The sequence below is a fragment of the Anolis carolinensis genome, chromosome 4, assembly GCF_035594765.1.
Source record: "Anolis carolinensis isolate JA03-04 chromosome 4, rAnoCar3.1.pri, whole genome shotgun sequence".
In the NCBI taxonomy this organism is placed as follows: Eukaryota; Metazoa; Chordata; class Lepidosauria; order Squamata; family Dactyloidae; genus Anolis; species Anolis carolinensis.
Window position 1 is genome coordinate 90,282,087 of NC_085844.1, and position 26,818 is coordinate 90,308,904.

General features: G+C 38.0%; 1 protein-coding gene across 3 annotated transcripts in view; it reads right to left on the reverse strand.

The window, feature by feature from the left end:
* Nucleotides 1–26,818, reverse strand: part of dennd1b (DENN domain containing 1B) — a 222,795-nt gene that overhangs the window by 73,960 nt on the left and 122,017 nt on the right. For all 3 annotated transcript variants that reach the window (XM_062980777.1, XM_008119992.3, XM_008119993.3), the window contains one exon: nucleotides 26,684–26,794. In XM_062980777.1, the coding sequence (XP_062836847.1) occupies nucleotides 26,684–26,794 (111 nt within the window). The remainder of the gene's footprint in view (nucleotides 1–26,683; nucleotides 26,795–26,818) is intronic.

Genomic DNA, 26,818 nt, shown 5'->3' on the forward strand with positions numbered 1-26,818 from the left:
TCTACATGAAACCTCTGGGTGAGGTCATCCGGGGTTTTGGAGTTCAGTGTCATCTCTATGCAGATAACACCCAACTCTACTACTCTTTTCCACCTAATTCCAAGGAAGCCGCCCAGCCGCTAAGCCAGTGTCTGGCAGCTGTGTCGAGCTGGATGAGGGCTAACAAGTTGAGGCATAATCCAAACAAGACAGAGGCCCTCCTGGTCAGTCGTGGGACCAAATCGGGGTATTGGGTGGCAACCTGTGCTGGACGGGGTTGCACTCCCCCTGAGGGCACAGGTCCACAGTCTGGGGATCCTTCTGGACTCATTGCTGACGCTTGAAGCCCAGGTGTCTGCGGTGGCCAGGAGGGCCTTTGCACAATTAAAACTTGTGCGCCAGCTGCGACCATACCTCGAGAAGTCTGACCTGGCCACGGTGGTCCACGCCTCAGTTACATCCAGGTTGGATTACTGCAATGCTCTCTATGTGAGGCTGCCCGTGAAGATGGTCCGGAAATTCCAACTAGTTCAAAGACCAGCAGGCAGGTTTCTAACTGGTGCTGGTTATAGGGAGCATACAATGCCCCAACTGAAACAGCTCCACTGGCTGCCGATAAACTGCCGGGCCCAATTCAAGGTGCAGGTATTAACCTATAAAGCCCTAAACGGCTCGAGCCCTGCCTATCTCCATGATCGCATCTCCCCCTATGAACCGGTGTGGGCCTTGAGATCGTCCGGGAAGGCTCTTCTCTCGCTCCCACCTCCGTCCCAAGTACGGTTGGTGGGGACGAGGGATCGGGCCTTCTCGACGGTGGCCTCCCGGTTTTGGAATGCACTCCCAAAAGAAATCAGGCAATCCTGTACCTTATCCACCTTTCGTAAGGATCTGAAGACCTGGTGGTTTCAGCAGGTTTTTGAGTAATCTACTCTGTATACCTCCGACCTATGGCCTTGAAACATGTTATATAAGATTCATCCATCCTTAACCGGATTGTTATGATATTTGGCTAATTATCCCTGTCCTCTCGATCATGGCTGGTTTGTTTATTTTAATTGTATAGTTGTATCTGTTTTAATATTGTCTCTCAATTGCTGACTATGTAATGTATGTTGTTATTTTGATTGGAAACCGCCCTGAGTCTCCTTGGGGAGATAGGGCGGTATACAAATAAAGTTTTTATTATTATTATTATTATTATTATTATTATTATTATTATTATTAGCTTCCATTTTTTGTCAAAAAGAAATTTCCAGTTTTTGCTGTGTTAACCCGTCTTAATGAAACCGATTGTGTTGGAGAGGTTCAGCGAGAAAGCAAAGAAAACGACTTAGCTTGCATTTTGCTATTTTGATGAATGAAAGTATTTAAAATGGCTATGCTTTGTGTGGCAGATAGAAAGCATCTTTATGCTTATCAATGTTGATGTGATATCTCATACTTCCAATTATAATTCACTAGACGCTTCAAAAAACCATGCAAATAAACTTTATTTGAAAAATTCCCACTTCGCTTAGAACTAGACAGAGTTCACAGGAATACTCTTCCGCCTCCTTCAGAAAGTACTTTAGGAAAGGTCCAATAAAACAGAGTAATTTAGCTTTGTGATTTAGTAATTTTGAGGGCACTGGGCATTATAATGGAGCATCAGGATAATGGCTTGCCGTGGATCATCAAGTGAAATAGTCTGGAACATTCATCTCAAAAGCCAGCAATGAAAATGAGCCAATACTATGTATAAAACCACTACAAATACTTGATAGTTGAAAAGGTAAGTGTTACAAATGCTGCACAATTTAAGAATCGGCAGAGCAATGAATGCTGTAAATACAATTTGTTTAATCTTTTTTCTACCCTTAAAGGAAGAAGGGACTTTTTAGTTCAGAAGACAGGAAGAAATGACAAATTCAGTTTTATTCCAGCTGTTGATTTAGAGCCATGATAAACAACCGTGAGAGCAATACTGGTAGAAGGTAGCTAATCACCTTGATATAGGTAGGACAAGGTAAGAATGGCATCGTTGAAAAGAACAAAACTGTAGGGGTTCTAAGGATGAGGCAATCCCAATATGCTAGAATAATGTGAGAGCAAATCCCATGGGAAAGGCTAAAAGGGCAGGACTAGCATTGTTTACAAAACTAATTCTTGATAAAACTTAGAAAGTTTTTGTTTGAGGAAAGCTGTGTATGGTCTTGCTTTCATGGAAGAAAGATGTTGATTTTCACTGACAATTCTCTTAGGTCCCACACTATTTTCCAAGTTACAGGATCCAAAAAATAATTCTCTTGCACATAATATCCAGTGCTCTTAATCCCAAGAAGCCTAATAATATTAATAGTACAACTTAACCTATGACAAGATATTAACTTATATTTGCTTCTTTCAATTTGCAAAGTTCTTCCCATTATAGAAGGTGGTGGATACTATCAGAAATATTTCTTCTAGATTAGATCTGTTTTCCAGTAGCAATAAAACGGGCACAACAGTCTGTATACGACTGATTATCTATTTTGTATTTTCAGCTTTGCCTTATATCCAAACGTATATTTCTTTGTACTATAATAGTGGATAACTAATAAGCCTAGTATATATATTGACTTCTGAGAACTTAGAAATTCTTAGACAAAAAAGAACTGTTGATCCCCTGTAGGACAACAACACTCAATCAACAGAAATTGTGTAAGTAATGATTAGGGATAAGTTCAGTGATTCAATAGATATGTTCCTCTTGGAGCTAACAAATAAACTTACACATCAGAAATAGGCAGGTTTTGTTTTACTTTAGTTTGTGTCAGAATTGGATACTTTGTTCAAAAGTGACATTTTATAGCAAGTTGGTCCTAGGACATATTATGGCAATATCACAAGAAGAGAGCACTAGCGTAAAGTTTCCCCTTTTTCTGCAGTAAGGGATCACTTGGTCAAAATTCAAAAATGACTCTTCCAAAAATTGGGAAACTGTTTCATGGCAGATAAACCCATGTTCCCAGTGTTTCTAACATTCTGGCAGTGACAAATATTGAGATGCCTCCAAAATTGTTGATGTAACACTAGAATTGCATTCAAGTTAGCTTTCCAAAATATAACTTGGGCTCATTCTCAAAAACAGAGAAGTACTTCACTGTTTAGTAGGAATATGAGGCTTAAGTAAAATACTCAGAAGCCCACAGGAAAACATAGTAAGAAAGAAATAGTTTGTCTCCTGTGATTCCTAGCCCTGTTATTCCCACGAAAGGAAGAAGTTACCAGTTACCAACCACCTGAAGAGAACTGTTTTGAGTCTGATCGAGGAAGCTAACACACTTCTAACAGATGCTCAAACCTAGTGCTTTAAAATGCTTTCATTTAAACAACAATACGAATAACAAATCCAGGGTATCTCAAGAGTGCTTTGCTTGCATTTCAGAATTATCCCATGATTTGTGTGACACATTTCTGGCAAAAATAACCAGTAAAGGAAAGGAAGATCCTTTTAAATATACTTTATGTATGCATGTGTGTGTGTGTCAGCTGAAAAACAACAGGCTCCACTTTTGTGCACTTTATCCTCTTCACCCAGATTAAGCTAGCAGGATTAAATATGGAAAAGAAGTTCCGAAAGCTCCTGAGGGATATCATTAGGGCAAATTGCCAAAGAATGAAACATGAGCCAGTCGGAAGGGGCTGGAAGATGCAGTAATACCAAGGGACTTGATTGAATGTTTGACAGTTGGAGCTTCAGTAATGTGTGAACTGTGGGTTACAGCATCAAGAGACTCTGTTCACTGACACACAGAATGTCACTATTGACCACCGAACTACCCAGGCTTGACAGCTATACTACACATAGCAAAGATGTCATAATTCCAGTTAAACTGCACATTTGCTTCCTTTTTTTGCCAACAGCTGTAATTTTACAGAGCATCTTATATTACCCAACTGCCATTTTAATTAAAATCTTGTTTTTGTTTTGTTTGGTATAAAGATAATTTAAAGTTTCAGCAAATAATCAACCTGCCATTCTCAGAATATTTATTCTCTGGATGAATTTCTAATTATACTGTATTGCTGTATAATTTCTCTATATGCTTATATACCCTAGAGACACCAGATCATGTCTGCTCTTGGAAGCTAAACAAGGTTATCCCTGTTTAGAACTTAGATAGGAAACTATCAGTGAATACTACATCTTCTAAGATATATTTCAGAGGAAGAAACTGGTCAAAACCCCTCTGAGTATTCCTTGCTTAAGAAGATCCTATGAAATGCTTGGGAACATTTTAAGCCAACAAAACAGTTGAAAGCACATACATAATTTCTCTGATCCTCATATGCAGATGAACTACAAATTTAAATATTAAAACTTTCACCAGTTTTGATCCATATGAACATGGAATAAATATCTACGTAACCACTGCCTTCCTCAGACTTCCTTAAAATTAAGATGCTATAAACATCTTTAATTCATTCCTATACTGTGCAATAGATAAGGCTCTCTGGGTACATCACAAAGAGATTGCTACTGCTGAATTGGGTGACAAAGATTTCAGGTCACGCTGCCTGAAGATTGAATATCCTACAGGATATTCAATAAGCAAACAAGCTGTTGTTGTTGTTATTATTAATTACTGTTGTTATTATTATTGTGTTTATTTATACCCCACTTTTTCTCTCCACAAGGAGATTCAAAGCAGCTTACATTAAAAGCATTGTAATACAATTCAAAATCTACAAATATACAAACATTAAAACAGAATTAAATATCACTGGTATGAAAAAATTAAATGACACAGCACCTCCTGACTTGATCTTTAAAATCTTCTCCTTCAAAGTTACCTTTGAAATATCACAAACAGAAATGCATTATTTCACAGACGGTTTTGAACATAACTTCAGTTGAAATAAATTGACTGTGTTATGTTAATTATTCTCTGATTATTTTTTTCTGGTCAAAAAACACATATGATGAATTGCATCTGAATCTGTCAACAAATATGGAAAATAAAACCCACAGATTTCAAATGCTCAAGATACATTCCAATCCCCGAGAAAGGTAAATAAAAGACCATTGTATTAAAAATCTACATAGGGACCACCAAACACAACGCCCAAACACAAATCAAGGAACATGAAAGGCACTGCAGGTTAATTCAACCAGAAAAGTCAGCCATAGCAGAGCACTTGATGAATCAACCTGGATACGGCATATTATCTGAGAACATAGAAATGCTGGACCACTTTAGCAACCACCATGTCAGACTATACAGAGAAGCCACTGAAATCCACGAGCACGTGGACAATTTCAAGAGAAAGGAAGAAACCATTAAAATGAACAAAATCTGCCTACCAGTATTAAAAAAAACCCTCTAAAATCAGGACATTAAATAAAAAAACAACATTCAAAACCAGAGGAATTCCAGACAGGAAACAATCTGGGCCAACTAACACCCCCCAACAAAGGATTCCCCCAGGCAGGAAGCTGCAAGGCCATTCAATGCTAATCAAGGTGGTCAATTGCAACATTCACACTTGTCTCAAGCAGACAAGAGTTCTTTCTCCCATGCTGGGCATTCCACAGATATATTAATCTCACTTGCCTAGTTTCCAACAGACCTCACAACCTCTGATGATTTTTGCCATAGATATGGGTGACACGTCAGGAAAGAATGCTTCTGGAACATGGCCATACAGCCTGGTAAATTCACAGCAACCCAGTGATTCCGACCATGAAAGCCTTCCAACAAAATCATTGTATTAATTTCCCATGCAAGCAAAGTGATGCACCAAATTCTGCAACAAAGATTCAGAGGAAGAGGCACTAGGGATCATATTACAAACATATATTTATTGAGTTCATTAAAGCACTTTAGAAGAAAATCAGTCTATTATAGGTTACAGCAAACCCTTTGATTTTATCGATAAATTAAAAATATGGATTACAAAATAATGGATTACTCTTAAAGAAATGGAAGTGCCACAACATTTTATTATGAATCTGTAATTCGGGGGGGGGGGGGGGGGGGAGAGGCTACTGCCAGGACAGAAAAATTAAGACTTTTCAATTGGCAAAGGGAGGAAGATATAAGGCTACATTTTACCAACCTAAATATTTAATTTATATACTGAATGTATCAAAGGAAAGATGTATGAAACTGGTTGAAGGAACATCAATAACTTAAACTATGCAGATGACACCATACTGCTATCAGAAAATGGCAAGGACTTGGAACAATTACTAAAAAAAAACATGGAAGAAAGTGCAAATACAGGTTTACAGTTAAAGAATAGGGAAATAGATTATAAAGATCCTGAATCAGTTCAATAGCTGGTGATGTAAATGGTATTGTTGTCTGAGTATTTTCAAATATGAGAAACCAAACATTGGAAGTAACATCAATGAAGAACAAATGCAGTGATTGCTTGAAAGAGTCTTTTTCCATTCTGCTACTTTCTGAATAAAAGACAAATGTTTTTCAAATGCAACAACCTGAAGCAGCAAACTAATGTGCTAAGCATCCTAGCTTCATATATATTCTAGAATTAAAAAATAGAGGTAATAAAATGTAGAAGTGAAGATAATTTAGGATTAAAGTACAAATGAGAAATTGAGAATTATTAAGATATGTCTGCTGAGTTGAACATTTATAATTAGTGTTACACTTCCTAACCAAAACTGTTCATGCCCTAGGCTGACAGAGCAATGTCAACTCTCCCCTATAAGAAACTTCAGTTCATTACATGACATCTGGGCTACTACCAACAGATCTGGATTTACTATTTCAAAATGCAAGTGAAGATTCAGTTATGCTCCATCATTAAAAAAAAGAAAAGAAATCTACCCTATACATGGTGATCTTAGGCAAATCATGTGCTCTCAGCCTTAGAGGAAGGCAATGGCAAACCTTCTCTGAATAAACCTTGCCAAGAAAACCCTATGATGGGTTCACCATAAGTCAGAGTCTGTTGAAGGCTCATCATAACCACACATTGCACTTTTCACATTAACTTGCTTTTATTCTGTCAAGAGTTATTTTTTATTGTTAGGGAAAGGATCAGATAGGAATATACAATCACATGAGCCAGCTCTGCAGTGTGAACTGGCAGAGTCCATATTCAAGTTAAGGGAAGCTTCAAGGACAATTAAACCTCAGGACATGGAAAGGAGAAGATTACCCAAAACAAGGAAACACTAAAGGTGCTACTGTTTGAAAATGTGTAGGACTTACAAGAGAAATACAAGAGTATTGTAATCTTTACACATTCAGCAAGAGAAAGCAATCATGCTCGATTTAAAATAATCCTTGCCTTTTCAGTACTTCCAAATCAGACATTTGTACAGTATCTTACATGGCAGTTTAGCATTAACAGAAGACATGAGTGGTTTTGAAGAAGTGTAACTCAAATCAACTAAGGGTCTTCTGTCAAAGTTATATAATTTATTGATACATAATGAAAAGGAAGAAGGAAAGATTTAGTAGGTTTATGGTTACATGGAACTGTAATTGCAACAATGAGCTATCACAGAAAAGTGAAAGAGCATATTCAAGAATGAACTACGGTACTCAATTCTCAACCAATTTAAGTGAAATCTATTATGAAGTTTTATAGAAATGGCTTCTTACCCAAGGTAGATCAAGCAAATGCAGTATGAATATTTTCAGAACTTGTCCACTGTGTCTGAACCCAGATGACACGTATGCCTGTTGGGATTGCCCTTGCGTTAAGGATTATTGGAATAATATAGAAGCTATTGTTCAAAACATATCACTCAGAATAGTACAACTAATTGGATTTCACTTCTCTATAAAAGATGATAAAGTCTGAAGAAAGCAACCCGAGGAATAGCCAACCTATTAATGGCAGCAAGAATGTATGCTGCCAGTAAATGTAAAATTCGGAATCTGTACAACATTTGGCCCGTGGGCCTGCACAACATATGGAGGGTCATTAGCGTGGCCCACAGAGTGGTGCCTCCCCCCAACACACACACACACTGCCCCACAGGAGAGAAGGAAAGTGGATTGATCTTCTGTATCTGTCACTTTCGTGTCTAGGAAACGGGTGGCATGGGGAAAAGTTCAGAATCCAAGAGCTTGGATTTTGTTTGATGGAGGCCTAGTAAAAATCACTGTATCAAATTGTGACTTTGTTGAAATATGGTGAAGTATAGGATGTTGGTAAGTAAAAAGATAGGGCCATGTTGCTCATTACAGATTTTTATTCATATACCGGTACATAAGGAAATCCTTTGGTCAATAGACAGCCTTTGAAATAGGCGATTTTGCATGTCTTTTTTGAGTTATGATGAACTATGTTATAGGTTTTCTTGGCAGAATTTGTTCAGAAGAGGATTGCCTTTGTCTTCCTCTGAGGCTGAGAGATTCTCAAATGTTACTCAGTAGCTTCCCATGGCTTTGCAAGGATTTGGATCCTGGTCTTCCTGTGCCCTAGTCCAATACTCAAACCACAACACTATGCTGGCTTTCTTTATATCTTTATTATGAATAAAAAATTTAGACAATCCATCTACCCAAGAATGTGATTCTTTTTAAAAAGACAAAAGAAAAAGATAACTAAGTCAGTGGTTATCGAACTTTTGGTCCTCCATGGTTTTAGCTTACAACTCCCAGAAATCCTAACCATTTACCAGCTGTTAGGATTTTTGGAAGTTAAAGGTTGAGTTAAAGTTAAAGGTTCTCACAGGTTGAGAACCACAGGCCTAAGCCATGAGACAGCATCATGCAATCCTGTCCAGTCTTAAAAACAATTCAAAAGCCTAGCCACATGACAACCTCAGAATCAACTCTCCCCTCTCAGCCTTACATTAATGATCTCAAATCGATTTCTTATTTTCATAACTGTTTACACTAAATTTGAATCTCCATATTCTCATTCTTAGTGATGATCAGATGCTCGCAGATCAGTTCACATACTGACAAAATATGTTTGGTCTCCTATCATGTTTTTCTTCTTAAATCATAGAATCATAGAATAGTAGAAAGAAGAGAGAAAGATGAAGATAATGATGTGATAATTTTCAGTAGCTAGAAATCCCAATGCATTTTGGGCATTGGACACCCTTATCACTGTATGACATCACATTACATAAACCACTGCTATATTTACACATTACTCAAAGCCTCTTCATATTTAAACTCAGGAACAAAAAATTTAATAGCAAGATGAAAGCATGTTAATAGACGCTGATTTTTTCAAAATGAAGAGATGGTAGAAAATATATAATATTTAATGGCACCTAAAAATATCTGGGCTAAACAGCTAAATTCTGAAGGATTTTATCTACACTGACCATTTAATGCAGTTCGAAACTAGCTTCAAACTATGGTGACCAGATAACAAATTCCCGCAAAAGCAAGCAAAAGAAAGCCCTGAATGTGCATCAGGTCTCGGTTGTTGTTTGTAATCATGATACAGGTCTCAAAACAGTTCCAGGATTTTCTATGAAATAATCATCTGCACAGTAAAACCACTTTTTTTTCAATGCTGGTTTGAAACTGCATTAAATAGTCATTATAGATTAGTCCCAAATCCTTCATTAAGCCAAAAGGGGGAAAGGTTTTAAATTTTAAAATCCTCTCTTCCCATTTTCAGTAGATCATCCATAAAGCTCGCCTTCTTTCTCGTATGTCATGGTCTATGAGTTCTGCCACCTTGGAAATGTACTTACGCTGAACATAATGACTACAGGGATGGTGTCCAGTAGGTCTAGTTCAGAGGTCTTCAAAGTTTTTATACCGAGGGCCAGTTCAAGGACCCTCAGACTGTTTGAGAAGGGTGACTACAGTTTGAACAAAAATGAACAAATTCCTATGGACACTGTACATACCTTATTTGTAGTGCAAAAAAATTAAAGAACAATACAATATTTAAAATGAAGAACAATTTTAACCAACATAAACTTACCAGTATTTCAATGGGAAGTGTGGGCAGACGTGAAAACCAAGTTAGTTAATGTGCATTCACACAAGGGGAGCTTAAATCTAAAGTCGAGGGTGGGGACCAGATAAATGACCCTGAGAGGCTGCATCCAGCCCGTGGACCTTAGTCTGCAGACCCCAAGTCCAGTTGAACCCATGTGGTACATCTTGTTTGTTTCTTGAGTAGTAACTAAAATATCATACTATTTTCGGTGCTAATGTGTTTTTATTTACTGAACTTTTTGCATCTTCATCATGTTGCATATATTATATACTTTAAGTGGTAATAATGCCAAATAAATCTATTTCAATACCAGGGTTGAAGCACAACAATATGTGTGCTCACTATAAACACATATTTTTTAGGAAAAACTACCAATAGTTCTGGGAAACTAATGTATTGTGGTTTTCATAGATTGATATCCATTGTTCAGATATCTCTTAGGACTTATACTCCAAAACCTACTTTTGATTATATGTAGTTACTATGAACAATTCAATGTATTTGCACAACTCTGCTGTGCACCTGAGACTCTGAGTTTTTTTCAAACAAAACATTTCCTCTCCGTGTTAACAGATTTGTGAGATATTTGTGCAAGTATTAAAAATTATTTTCTATGGCCTGCATTCCTGCCATTTCTCCTCATTTAAACTGTTTGCATTTCCACTGAACCAAAATCAATTCTTGGCTATTTATAACACTGGAAAACACAACTGATTGAATTGTTGAATAAATCTCATTTGTTAGCATTTTGGGAGTGGGCTGAGATTTGCAATCCACCAATTCAAAAAAATAATAATAACCTAACAGCAAGGATGCCTAGAAACAAATGCCTGCTAGATATGAGAAGGAAAAATGATACTGAGAAAAGCAGACCTTTGGGGATCACTCTTAGCACAAAGCACAAGGGCTGCCATTGTTGATATTATTATAGTTGTCAAAACCATTTGATGTCATTGTTCAATGTATTCTACAACGCTGTCAAGTTTTGAGCGGGAGTGTTTTTGTCTGATTCCCCCCCTAACCTGACAAGACACTGTACTGCTAGCGACTGTGTGGTTTGATGGTGGATACACAGTAGCTTGCCATCAAGATAACTCCACTGAGTATGACTTGTATTTCTAAAAGGGACACCTGAGCAGGAATGGAATTGCAAGCCTCTGGCAGAGACAGAGCAGTGCATGGAAAGATGATGTAAGGGAGACAAGGTGATGGTTTCATGATACGGAAGTTAGAAAAGACCATGGGAGTTGCGTATCTATCCTCTTCTGCCATAAGATTTTCAACACAGAATACTGAAGTTTAGAAGCAACACTACAGTGCTAAATAAACACTAATTTAAACTAATAAAATATGTTAGCAAATATTTATTTATTTACTTTTACTCTTTTGGAGTAAATTCGTAACCTTTTGGAGAACACTCTTTGGAGATCATAACTTTTTAGAAAAGCATGACTTTTCAGAGAAGAGTCAAACACCCTTTAGAATCGTCTCTTGTGGTATACAGTCAGATGTAATTATGCAACTGAATAACCAGATCTCTGATCTGATAGGAAAACAGTGCATAAAATACAGCAGTGCTTCAGAAGTGTTTTTCAGTGCCTATATATATGTATGTATGTATATGTGTGTGTGTGTATACACACACACACACACACACACACACACACACACACACATATATATATATATATATATATAAACACACACACACATATACACACTCTCCCATAAAACAACTTGTTTTATGTCATGCACTAAAGAGACAAAAATGAAGTAGGCTTGGATAAAAATAACATATTTGGTTTACTCACAACCTTCATGTGTTCAGTATACACAGATAAAAAACTTATCAGTCCAGTTTCAGATATGTCTGAGTTAATTCTCTGTGTCATCTGGCTAGGTCATCTCTCTTATAAAAAAGCAACTATCAACAGGCCACATAGTCAAAATAAAAGAGAGAGAGGGGGGGGAGAGCATGTGGTCTGCAGCCCCTTTTGCAACTTTTCAGGAACCATAGAATAAAGGAAGCTGCATACCAAAACATACATACAGGAAACAGTAAGCAACAGGACCATAAATAAACAGATTAATAGAGAAGGCTTGAAGTAGGTTGTCATTTCCAACACACTCTGCCTTTCTCCTGATATAGGGACTCAAGGTGACTATTATTTATTTATTTATTTACATCACTTTTACCCCGCCTTTCTCTCCGAGGAGACTCAAAGCGGCTTACAGTAAACAGGCAAAAATTCAATGCCTAAAAACAATGTAAAAACAACAATTCATATAAAACAATCTACAAAACAACAGTTCATATAAAACAAGTACCATTACAAAATAAAATCACATTATATAAAATTTTAAGAATGTCCAAGATTAAAATCCATTCATCCAGAATCCTCAAGTCTTCGTACAGGTCATGTAAAGTCCATGTTCTAACTAACAATAAATATGTAAGGATAAAGTGCATGAAGCAGATATAATGTGGAAAGAGTCCTGTTGACGTGTCTTTAAAAAGAAAGAACCCTCTTGATACATAGCTAATGAAAGCTTGAATGCTTTCAGACACCATTTTTTACATCGATGTACAGTGTGCTTTTGGTATTCCCTGGGATTTCGTTCCAGGACCCCACATGGATAATAAAATCTGTGGATGCTCAAGTCTCATTATATACAATGGTGTCATAAATGGCAAAATCAACAATTGATTTTTGGATTTTTAAAAACATATTTTCAAGTTGTGGAGGGTTGAACTCATAAATGCAAAACCCATGGATACGGAGGACTAACTACACTGTAAGCAAAGTGAATAATTTGAAAATATTTGCCTTGTACAGCCCAACAAAATTACTGATAAATTAGAATATACAATTTTACACAAAATGAACAAAAAGTATGAAAAATTAGCCTGAGTCTCCAGAGATCAATGTGTTGATGCAATATATCACCTCCCCAATTATAGTCCTCTTTTTATGTTCCTTCGAAGCAACTATTTACCTGCCTTCATTATTTCAAATTTTCCCAGGCCCTGCTTTATGCTTAAGGAAAATACAGTATGTACTACTGTGCTAACAGTTTCATATTATGGCTCTTTGCTCCTATACATATTATTTAGGAGCCTCTGGTGGCGCAGCGGGATTAAACCATTGAGCTGCTGAACTTGCTGATCAAAAGGTCGGTGGTTCGAATGTGGGGAATGGGGTGAGCTCCCACTGTTACCCACAGCTTCTACCAGTCTAGCAGTTTGAAAACATGCAAATATGAGTAGATCAATAGGTACTGCTACGGTGAGAAGGTCATGCAGGCCACATGACCCTGGAGATTTCTATGGACCATGCTGGTACTTCGGCTTAGAAATTGAGATGAGCACCAACCCCCAGAGTCGGACACAACTAGACTTAATGTCAGGGAAAATCCTTTACCTTACTTTAGCTTGTTTACAGATGAACTAGTTCCTTTTTTTTTTTAAACAAACTTTTATAACACCTCCAGTCAATATCTAGATATCTCCTAATTTCTCAGGGTCTGTTCATAAAGGTTTATTTTCACAGATCTGACAAATACATAGCAGTGTGTCATTCCAACATATGTTGAACTCCAGTTCCAAGGTATTTCTCTCACACTCTCTTGTGTGAGAGATCTTGTAAGTCAACATATGGAAAAAGACCTAGTACTGTGTAAGTGTTTTTTCTATCCTGAGAACTTGTTAATAATCTGTATTTCTATACTTGTGTGTTTTTAAATATAGGTTGCTGCCAATATGCAAATTAATAAACAATAGCACTCTCAAGTAATTGTAATAGTTACACCAGTTCCAATTTCTATCGGAGTGTATGCTTTTCTCTATGGTAGTCAGTCAGTAGAGGATCTTGATACTACAATAAAGGGACAGTTTAAAACCTTTACTTACTAAAATTGAAAAAAAAACCCTAAAATTTAATATAAAAAGGTGACATGGCTGCATATAAAATATACTGCATCATAACCGAAAACAGGTCCCTGTGAATAAACGCCTGACAGACAAGATAGGAAAACAAAGAGAGAAGTGAACAGGCTTTGGCACATATCCATTAGCAAAGAAGCAGAACACCGAAGAATGCAATGCCATGGTAATCAGATAAGTGGGCTGATCAGAAAAGCTTTTGTCTCTGTCTCTGTGTATCGATACACATAGAGTCAGTGAAAGGAAGAGAGATGCAGAAAGATTTCCCTAAGCATATTTTAATTCTAAATTGCTCAATTTCTAACAATATTCTCATGCCAAAGAGGCAGAGCACAGAGGTTTATGGAGCAAAACTAGGATCTACAGAATGAGCCATGCATCACCTGTGTTGTGAATCAAAACACTGTTCCCTTGCTCAGTTTGTACTTTCTGATCTTATGCTGGGGGAATACGCTGGATGCTTGCCCAGATTTTCCACCATTGCTGCTTTCTGACACTAAGCCTAAGCGACCCCTTCCCCCCCCCCCCCCCACACACACACACTATTCTAGATTCAGATATTATGCCAGGATAAAATAGTTGGAGTGAACTCTTCAGTGAGTAAGAGAGAAAAATAGGTCAGTCACCATTTCTATGCAAAACATCTCAAACTTACATATGACAGAAACGTAATTGACAACGACACTGCAGGTAAGAAAGTACAGAGTCTGTGGCAGAATTCCAATTCTGTCATGGTGGACATCTATGAAACAGGTGGCACACAGGCATTGGAAGGAAGAGAACATGGAAATAATGTACCAATGAACTCATTAATGTATTCATTTGCTAGATTTCCCTAGCTATTTTACCTAAATCACTAGATCCCCCAATTAACATTTTAGTTAAAATATGTTTTAGGCGCCGACTGTACGTAAGTTGACTTCATGTATCAGTCAAGGCCAGATTTTGGGGCCAAAATTATGAATTTTGTTATGATATGTGGATAAATCACAGTTAAAACTGAGGGGCATGTGACAAACACATGTCTTCCTCTCCTTTTAAATTTATAGGTTACAATTTTATGATAGCGTGTGCCTCTCCATCACTTTCCATAGAAAAAGAAAGCCTGTTGTCTCAAGAGAATTGTTAGGGTTGGAGGAAATGCATCAGACAGCTGCGTGGTTAAGCAAGCTAAGCTATAATAATATAATAACTTTATTTTTATATCCCGCTCCCATCTCCCCAGAGGGGACTCGAGGCGGCTCACATGGGGACAAGCCCAGTTTCAACATTCAATAAAATACAGCATAATTAAACCAATAAAAACAAGTAAAATAATATAAACATGCCAACCAGCATAAAACATCAATATCAAAACATTAGAATATTAGAGTCTGAACATAATATACAAACTGTAAGATAAAATTCAGCAGACTCTACAAGAGGGAATTAAGGATCTCATTACAGAGTTCAATCAATAAGAGTGGAGTGTGATAAAGTGCAGTAGTTGTGGCTACTAATAACTAACCGGAAATATTTATTTGAATGCACATCAAAATAACCATGTTTTAAGGTCCTTTCGAAAGATGGATAGTGAGGGTGCCAGCCTGATCTCCCTGGGGAGGGAATTCCAGAGCTGAGGGGCCACCACCAAGAAGGCCCTCTCTCTCATCCCCACCAACTGCACCTGAGACGGGGGTGGGAGCGAGAGGAGGGCCTCCCCAGAAGATCTCAAGGCCCGCGTGGGTTCATAGGGAAGGTGGCGGTCACAGAGATAATCAGGTCCTGAACCGTTTAGGGCTTTATAGGTAATAACCTGCACTTTGAATTGGGCCCGGAAACTTATTGGTAGCCAGTGGAGCTGCTTAAAGAGGGGTGTTGACTACTCCCTATAGCCTGCTCCTGTAATCACCCTGGCTGCTGGTCTTTGTACCAACTGTAGTTTCCGAACCATCTTCAAAGGGAGCCCCACGTAGAGCGCATTGCAGTAATCCAGTCTAGAGGTAACTAAGGCTTGGACCACCATGGTCAAGTCAGACTTCACAAGGTACGGTCACAGCTGACGCACAAGCTTTAACTGTGCGAAAGCCCTCCCGGCCACCGCCGACACCTGAGCATCAAGCGTCAGTGCTGAATCCAGGAGGACCCTCAGACTGCGGACCTGCGCCTTCAGGGGGAGTGCGACCCCGTCAAGCACAGGCTGCCACCTTATGCCCCGATCGGCCTTACGACTGACCTGGAGGACCTCTGTCTTGTCAGGATTGAGCTTGAGCTTGTTAGCCCTCGTCCAGTCTATCACAGCGACCAGACACTGGTCCAAGATCCGAGGGGCTTCCTTGGAATTACATGGAAAGGAGTAGTAGAGTTGAGTGTCATCTGCATAGAGATGACACTGAACTCCAAAACTCCGGATGACCTCACCCAGCAGTTTCATGTAGATGTTTAAAAGCATGGGAGACAGAATTGAACCTTGCGCGACCCCACAGGTCAATGGCCAGGGGTCCGAGCAGGTGTCTCCCAGCTTCACCAACTGGGAACGGTCCTCCAGGAAGGAACGGAGCCATTGCAGAGCAACTCCCCAATACCCATTCCAGCGAGCCGACCCAGAAGGATACCATGGTCGATGGTATCGAAAGCTGCTGAGATATCCAAGAGAACCAACAGTGACACACTCCCCCTGTCAAGTTCTCTGCGGAGGTCATCCACCAAGGCGACCAAAGCCATCTCCGTACCGGGACCAGGCCTGAACCCAGACTGTGATGGATCAAGATAATCGGTCTCTAGCAGGAACACCTGGAGCTACGAGGCGACCACCTGCTCCAGAACCTTGCCCAAGAAGGGAAGGTTGGAAACTGGCCGGTAGTTGTTTAATACCGTCGGATCAAGGGACGCTTGAGGAAGGAGAGAAATAATATGAAAGAGAAAGAGAACTTTCTGGACATGTTGTGGTAGAAAGAACAACAATCTATGATGGAAAAAGGGGAAGACAAAAGTGAATGTTGAAATGAAATGAGGACAATTCATTTGAAAATCAAATATCTCAAGCAATGTGAACGCTTTCTAACCATCATATCTTTTAGTCTGAAAGACAGATGTGCCCTCCTTCATATGTGCCTATATATAAGGAAATTATGTGGAGGGATTTTTTTCTGTGACTCTGTGACTCTCCTGAGGAACTTTTCCTCTGTTTATTATATTGCGGACTGCTTTCTATTGCATAGGATATTTCATATTATACAATCTTTTATAGTATTATTTGAGGCAGGTTGCAATGACTTTTGCAATCTTTCGATGTATTGCTCACACTATGTTTGGCTTTCAGGGAATTAAGTTACCAATTTTCTAAGCCTCTCACATTTTCTTCTCTTAGCTTCTCATCGCCATCTACTCTTCCTCTTCCTCACTTTCCTCCCTCTACTTAAACCAGAGTTTCTCAAACTCTGCTTTTCTAAGTCTTTTGGACTTCAGCTCCCAGAAATCACAGTCAGTTTTCCAGCTGTTAGGAATTGTGGTAGCTGAAGTCTTAGACATCTGGAGGTGCAGGGTTTGAGAAACACTGACTTAAACAATAAAGGTAAAATAATGAAACAATTGTCTCCTCTACACTTTCTATGGCAGCTCTTGTTGGTGTGCCCTACCTGCAACAGAGAGAGCAGAGGAAGTGGATGCTTCATCCAGGCTTTTTTGGCAGCTCTTGAGGCTTCCCAGCCATGATGAAGGGAGTCTGCTTCTCTGCTTTGGTGAGAGAACATCCAAGAGCAGCTTCTGTCAACATTTTCCCTTCCAGGCACTGCAAAAGTTTGTCAGAGAGAGTAGAAGGGACCAGTGCTTATTTTGGAATGGTGACAGGCCTTTTTGAATGCCTGAGTGGAAAAATGCTAAGCGGCCAAGGGCACCAGCCACCTGAGATGATGCTGACACTTCTGCTTCTCTGCAAAACGAATCCGGGGAGTCTTGTGATGAGCCTCAAGACTGTACCCTTGAATTATCCATGTGTCATATCAAAATCCATAATTTGGTCCCAAAATCTATCCTTAACTGATACATTAAGTTGACCCACACACAAGTATATACATCGACTAAAAATCAGATATGCTACAAAGCTGCATTCCCAGAAACTATACAGATAGTTATCATCTAACAACTTTATCACATTGGCCACCGGAATCACCACCTGTCTTCCCATGCCCTGCATCATCTGACTTACCCTTAACCCCATCCTACAGGAGGGGCTTTCCTGGCTTTCCCCCATTGCTGCTAGTGCAAGACACAAAAGACCATCCGTGTTGCCACCGTGGCAGCAAATGCCATTTCCTTTCCATTTGTGTGATGGAGCACTGCCAGAAGTAGCTCTACATCATGGGATGAGAACTGGTGGGCTCTATGGCCCAAATGAAGAGGAACTGGAGTATGCCACCGAAATTAGCCCATCTGATGTGGTCATCTAAATTGGTAGACTTGGTAGATGGACTTTAACCAGAATGAAGACATTCTATTTACCTACATAGCTACTGCGGCAAGGATAACCTTAGCAAGATGCTGGAAAACTCAAGAAATTCCCACAAACGAACAGTGGCTAGATAGGTTTGACGAAATTTATGATATGGACAGACTAACCTGCTTATTGAAGGAAAGTAGTGGCAAACCACTAAGAAGGACAGATAGGAAAACATACGAAAAATATAGAAAGAATGCAAAGTACTAAATAAAGTAAACAGGAGCCCCCGAGGAAAGAATACAAAGAGAGACCAGAATATAAGAAAAAGAAAATTTCTAGATAAGATAAAACCACAAAGAGAAAATAATGGAAGACCGAAATTATTCCTATCCACCTATTCTTTATTCTATTTTAACCTAATTTCTTTCTTACCATTCTAATCTATGCCTCTTACCCCCTCCCAGCCTACCCCATCCCAGCTTCCCTTCCAACACCTGTGAATGTTTTTCTAATTGTATCTTTTTTTAATTATGTATTTTCACTTGGAAAATTTTTGAATAAAATTATAATAAATAAATAAATTTGTAGACTTGCTGGCCTTGGCTGCAAGCAAACCAACTTCTATCAACATTATCATACAATATGTATATAGTAAAAATATATATGGACTCATTTAATTTGCTTTCACTTACTTGATTTAACTTCACTATTCACATGTTATTTCCATTAGTTTTAGGTGAGAAACCAAACATATGTAAAGTACACAGATTGACATCTGCTGAAGAGAGCAATGAAATACGTTCTATTTTTTAAAAATATTGTTGCTGTAAACATCTGTTTAAAATCAAAATATTTAATTTATGCTCATTTTCAAAAACGAATAGGTAATTGAACCACCAACTCAAAAGTAATAAACATATTATGAAAAAAATCAATTAAAATAAAATAAAGGTGCATACATTTTTTTACATTAGTACTGCATATAAATTTCAAGATTATCTTTTTCTTTTAAGTCTTATAGAACATATTTTAATCCTTATAAAACATGTATTTTATCAAAATGACAGCACAGTATTTTACCCAAAAACTAAGGTTTTGGAAGGCACACCCATAATTTTAGCTCTTTTCTGGGCATTTCTAAAGATGATAGGTCAAACTCTTGGTTGCATTTAGGTCCCCAGTAAAATCTGTCAAAAGAGCCAGCTACCCTGTTTCCCCAAAAATAAGACACCCCCTGAAAATAAGACCTAGTAGAAGTTTTGCTGAGTTGCTAAACATAAGGCCTCCCCTGAAAGTTAGACCTAGCAAAGTTTTTGTTTAGAAGCATGCCTGCTGGACAGAACACCAGAGCATGCAGGATCGGTAAATGTATGTACCATAGATTGTTGTACATGGAAATTATGGTAGTAGCAAGAAATTCTTGATAGGAAATGCTTGAAATTCTGGTTATGCTGGTTTGTGATTACTACTGTACATTATATAATAAATGTTCATTTTTTTGTTCAACAATAATTCTTCTTCATGGAAAAATAAGACATCCCCTGAAAATAAGACTTAGTGCATCTTTGGGAGCAAAAATTAATATAAGACACTGTCTTATTTTTGGAGAAACAAGGTTGGGTGGGATCACGAAGGAAACCTGTCGACTGTTCCATCCTGCGCTGGCTCTGTAGAATTAATGCACTTTAACTGACACAGCTCAATGATACAAAATACTGTTTTTTTAAAGTTTGTAGAGAGATCAGAACTCTTTGGAACAGAAGGCTAAAAAACCTTCCATGATTCCATAGCATTGAACTACAATGGATAAATTGGGGACAATCTGCATTTATTCTAATGTAGATGGACCCCCCAGTCACCTCACACAACTGAATGGGGCAGTAATGAGGGTTCAGCATTTTCAGGCCACCATACTGAAATGTTTCCAATTTCTACACTTGCCATTTTTTTTCCTAATGATTGTGATTGTTTTATTAATTGTTTTATTTTTTTGGTTGTTTGTGTTAGTATACTTTTTGGGATTATTATTACAGAAGTGAAACATTGTTTTTAATTTGGGAAGATGGGAGGGAGCATACTGGGTGAAGAATCTTTCAATTACATGCGTTGCATTTTCAAAGCGTGAGTCAGCATTGGGTTGGAAAGGTTATAGATGCTGGACACGGCAAAAAGCAAAGATGGCATGAGAAGACTTTGACAATCCGTTAGAGGATCTGGATTAGATAGCAAATACTCATGAATCTCTTCTTAAAGTCAGCTGGAAGGCGAGTGTGACAAAGGACAATGCAATTATGGCAATTAATGGAGGGTGCTTTGCATTCCCTAGCATCTGGTCAGTTGTTCTGATGCTTTCAAGTGCCTCAAGTCCCCTGGCAACTATTAATAAAACAGTAAGTCTGTCACAGGCAGAGAAATTGATAGGAACAAACATGCATTATACTCAGACATGGATTAGTTACAAAGCATAATAATTTAATAAAGGACATAGTCACAAATGAGTCATTGAGGATACGGACGATCCCGTCTCATAAAAGCCAAATGTATTCAATAGCTTAATTTCTTGAGTTTTCTGAATGTATTTTACATATGCCCATCCTCCATGAGACAGCATAAATATTACACAGCTGTAATTTCTAACTACAGCACTCACAAACTTATCAGTCCAGCATTAGCTACAGAAGAAGGGGGGGAAACTTTTTTCTAAACATGTGGGTAGGGGCAGAGATAACATTTCGACATCCACATTAAAGTATGATATCCTTTCCACCTGCCTCTACAGCAGAGGCTACAAAACAGACCCTACTACTTAACATATTACTGACAGGATGATGAGAAAGCTCTTGTCAGGCACGGGCCAGCCGGGTGTTGGAGACAAAATGCACAGCCCCAGCTGACTAGTTAGAGAAAGTCTGGAGAGGTACAATTATAGAGGCATATGACAAGCCTTCATGCTTGACTGAGTTGAGAACCGATGACATGGCATTAAACAGCAATCCTTCCTACCCAGCGGTCACAAAACAACAATAAGTCAACTGATGCACTGTTGTAAAACCATGATTTATTCTTTTGTTTTGAATACACAAGACTACAGCATGATGTTATGGTAGACTACCACAGCAGGTTCACTTGGGGCCCAAGCTTTGAGGGCCTGCCTACAGCAGGCATAAAATCGATGTTCCAACTCTGCCTGCCGGAAAATAAAAAGCTTTCCATACTGGCTGCATAAGGTATACAACAAGGAATTTTTATGGAGAAAACAATTAAATCAAATACTTCCGCATAGCTTTAAAAAGTATTCAATTCATGTATGGTATATGTGTGCGAGCACACTTATGTGCAAGGGGGAGATGCAGAATAAAAAAAAATCTGCAAATAATGCAAAATGCATAGGAAATGCACACTTTAATTATACTGAATGTGTGAGCTCATGGAAACAGATGCAAAATATACTGAAATAGTGGGATTTATTATTCTAACTTCCCCCCATATAAATATGTTGTTCACCATTCAAAAAAGTGGAATTTCTTGTTCTAACTTATTCTAATATGTTGTTCACCACTGTGTGAGAGATGTACACCCTTCCTACGCTTCAAAATACAACCTTTCCCCTCAATATTCAGTTACATACCTATCAAAATCAGTTATTCATACTGATTACCACCATAGGGCAAAAATTTGTGGCATGGAAATGCGAGATCTAAAAAAAATGGTGGCATAGAGATTCAAACAATTTTATATCCTCCACAAAAGAAAAGGAGAGCTTGAGAGAAGCACTGAATTATACGTTTTGATATCAGCGCTTCTGCCCTTAGATAGTGAACCGAAACAGAGCTGATAACTTGAAGGTGACATCACAACTCAGTCTGCATGAACTGTCATAAACACTTGGTATTAAGTTAACCTCAAAGATAAAGGACAACTCCCTTAACAATAGAATGGATTGATACCAGTGTTTTCAAAGGAAACAGAGGTTTCTTTAAAAAAGCAAAACTCTAAGGCAGAGCCTTTATTTTACTTAGGAAATACAGTCAGATTTGCTTTATTTTATGCAGGCCTCAGCCATTAAATATACTATCCAATGTCATGTATTAAAATGAAGGTTTTTGCTCTTTTTAAACCATGCTTTATATGAAAAATAAAAGTAGAAACATACTAACTATTAAAAATGCAGGAGTTTAAATCCAGTTTGATTTAACTAGAAATTACACAGACTTCCTTCTACATGAAATTGTTAAACCACTAAAGTTTTCCTCTACCTTAGAGGAAGACAAAGGCAAACTTTTGATTAACAATGCCTGCCAAGAACACCCATCAATAGGCTCATCATATGTACAATCCACCTTGAGACCCAAAACACCAGCCAAAGATCCTATATAAAAAGCATGACAGCTCACAATGTCCCAATTGGGGAAAGTCTTTTCACTTTGCACACACATTCCCCCTCTTTCAATATACAAGCAAAGCACAGATACATCTGCTGCCCCTTTCATCTGAACCAGGAAACAACAGTCAGGATACAACTGTAGATAGATCTGGTCAATGACAAAGCATCTGATTATGGCCCTGCAGTCATGGAATGTGAGTAGAGCCTCTCCCGCAACAGTAGATTCTTTTCTCCTCCCTTCTCCCGCAACGTTCCATGTCACCTCAAACTTCCTTAGAGTGTTTTGTAGTTCTCCAGAGAACACATTAGAAGTCTGTGTGTTAAGCACTGAAGGACCAACTGACTGGGTTTCTTCCATCATCACAGATATACAATTTGATCTTGTAATACACTATCAGTTTTGGGGGGAAATAATTAGAGGCTTCCTCTCTTGATTACTCATGCTACACAGGGAGAAGCAAGGCAGTCCTATATGCAGGCAAAGAACTCAACCATATTTTTATTTATTTAAGTCATGGTATGCGTATCCCAAAGTGACCAATTTAACATTATTCCACAAGACTGCTATACCTGATATTGTATCACTTTGTAATACAATATCTGACAGATACCTGGGGGAAGACCAAAGATGGAAAATAGTTAATGCATGCCAGACCCAGAAATAACAGGAAAAGTCTAACATTATGATACAGCTCTGCTTTGTTGTACATGTGGTAACTTAAAATGGATGCCAGCTTGGACGGAAACAAACAGCCTCACTCTATATGGCTCTATCTGTATCTGTGTTCTCCACTCTGATTGGAAGGAGCTCTACAATCGCAATCAGGGAACTAATATCTTATTTATTTTTTATTTCTCTGGGTTTTTTATCTGAAAATACCTGACTGAAGCTGGGACTACATGTATTCTATCATCTTCACACACACACACTTTGGAAACAGAAACAGTAGCTGTATGCTAACATTTCCCATAGCAGATGTATTACCCCTGGAAAATATCTAGGCATGCTTCTGAAGAAAAGGATTGAAGTCCGAGACAGTTTATGCTGAAAAAGATCAACTGATCCAAAATGTGCCATATGATTCCTTCTTTCTTTTTACTCTATATAGGTATGCTATCTGAAACCAAGCTATTGAGGTTGCCTAAATGAATGCTACTGAAAGTGGTAGTCTGCAGACTAATGTCAGTTCATGAGCATCAACTGCTAGCTCCTGGAAAGTTTCCAGAAAAGAAAGACATGGCTACCAATATGGTCCTGGCCACTGGCACCTGGAACAAAAAAAAACCCCATCATCCCTCAGATCAGATAAATTAAGAATCAGTGCTTTAAGTGAAGGTGCCACAAAGCAATCCTCAGCACTCTATGGATGTGTAATCAAATGAAAAGTTGGACAGTGCCTTTATTCTTCTAGAAATACAATGTTAATGTTTTGCCCTAGCTCAACACTTAGCTTTAACCCACTCTATACATTCTGTGGATATATGCAATCCAAGTTCTGGTGGGTTGTATGTACCTGAAGTTCCTCAGTGTTGGCATTCCGCTTTTAATTCATTTCTTTATCATATTCATTTGTACCCCACTTTTCTCTCTGGATTGAGCGAAAAAGGAGATATTGCTCACATTACACTTTGAGAAAGTAAAAATGAAAAATGTTACAGCTCACATGTCATTAATTTAAATGGATTTAGAGAAGCTTGTACATGACTGCAGTCCTAGTATATACGCAGGTTAGGCAAAAATGTAAATCTGCTTTTGCTACTTCTGATGATTAACACATTCCTTTATGTGTATCTTTCCTTGTACAATCCACAGTAGGATTTTGAACATGTCTGAGCTATCAAACTGAAAGTGAGATTACTGTCATACAGAATAATGATCTGTGTTTTGAAAGTGTAGCAGGAAGGAGAGACATCTCAGAGGCTGGTAATAACTTGATAAACCACTGAAGAAGTGGGTTTTTTTTAAAAAAAAATAGCATGAAAACTCCTGCTTTAAAAAACCAGTCTGTCCTAAAGGTGCTGCCATATTTCTTTTTTCTTTGACTGACTCCTTTGTAAGTATAATTTCCAAATACAACGAGTCTCTGAATTACAAACATCTGACTAAGATACAGCTCCTAGTTACAAACAAGGGTACAATAACAGTAAGTGAGAGGAAATCTACCCCTAAGAAGAGAAAGTCGCTCCTTTAAAGAGTTATCATGGGAAAAGTGGTCACCAATCCTTGTTTCCAACAACCCAAAAGTTTCAAAATCCAAGTGTGGCAGGGACAGAAAATGAGGCAAAATCTTTTGGACAGGGGCACAGACAGCAAAACAAACGTTATACAGATGTGTTAACCTTTCCCTGTGCTATCCAAAACCTTTTTTAAATGGCTCCAGTTACACTTTAGATATGTATCTCTTTCAACTTACATACAAATTCAACTTAAGAACAAACCTACAGAGCCTATCTTGTTCATAACCTGGGGGCTGCCAGTATATATACAGTAGAGTCTCGCTTATCCAACATTCTTTTTATCCAATGCAGTCAGCCTTCTAGTAGTCAGTGTTTTTGTAGTCAATGTTTTCAATACATAGCAATGTTTTGGCACTAAATTCGTAAATACAATAATTACTACATAACGTTACCATATTGAAATGCTTTTTCTGTAGATTTGTTGTAAAACATGATGTTTTGGTGCTTAATTTGTAAAATCATAACGTAATTTGACATTTAATAGGCTTTTCCTTAATCCCTCCTTATTATCCAACATTTTCACTTATCCAACATTCTGCCGGCCCGTTTATGTTGGATAAGCGAGACGCTACTGTAGTTTCAAGAAAATAAAAGAGAAAAGAAAATCTTTAGCAGAGGCTAAATGCTTGATATAAACTTGTAGTCTTCCCCTTGATTCAGAACAGGCAAATATGCTCCTCCTCAACATTCTCATTATCACTTTTTGTTTTTTCTAGTAACGCGTTCATTTTTTTTTTTTAAAGTTCATTTCTTCTAAACATGTTCTAAGTTATAGGATGATTTAATTTATTGATAAAGGTTACTTTTTTCTTTGTAATGGTATTATCCTTAAGATATGAAGCTCAGAAACAAAGGGGGGTTCTTTATAAAGCCATAATAATTATTTTTTCCCTTTATGCTCACCTACTTATATTATTTGCTGACCATAAACATGGTCACAGAGGGCACAAATAAAGCCAGGAGTTTCAAGTGCCTATTCTAGATGGCAAACTATGTTAAGCAAATGATTTAAGGCAGTCTTCAGCAATATATTAATGTCATTAAGTCTAAACAGACAACACTATGCACACACAATTATGCCTTTTGGCTTGAAAGCAATGTTACTCGGAACTTAACTGAGATGGATTTAGACTTCTAAATTACACCACATGGGAAAAGCTAAAACAAAAAGAACTATCAAAAGATTTAAGCATGGCTATAGCAACTAAACACAGCACTCTTTATCTCAGCACCATCTGCAATGACATAAGAAAGCCATTTCGGTATACGCAGAAGCATAAAACCTGTAATAAAAAGGGCTATTTGGAATAGTAAGTTATTATCAGCCTGAAGAGCTGCTCCAAAATCAGAGCTATTACAGTATGTGCTCCCAAAACACTACTCTGCAACCAAGATGAATTCAGCTATTACCAGGTTTAGGATAGCAGCTATTATAAAAGCCCCTTGATTTCTTTCAAGTACCTCCAATGGAATAAGCCACAAGTGAATAATAAAGATCTTATAATAGCCCTTAAGAATTCTTTATAGGGTGGAAGGCACTGAAGCGAACTCTAGAGAATTAGAGAACTCTCATCCTTGTGTAAAAAAATAATTAACCTGATTTAATGTATCTGAGTAGGCCTTATATAAATCAGACCTTTGTGCTTCAAGAGTCAGATTAAAACTGTACCTTTTTTAAAAAGTGTGTAGATATTATCTCATAAGTACATACAGAGCATATTTAAATCTGCAGAGGTCTGCAGGCCCTTTTTGTGCAATGCTCAATATATTCTACTTGAAAGGAGATGTGTGAAGTACTCACAGTGCTTAGTTTGCTGGAGGTAATAATGATGCGCCTCTCATGTAACATGCTGGCATAAAGTTGCAGCATATTGTTCACATCCACAGCAACAAAATATTCAGTAAGATTTCTCTGTTTAATAAAGAATAAGGTCTG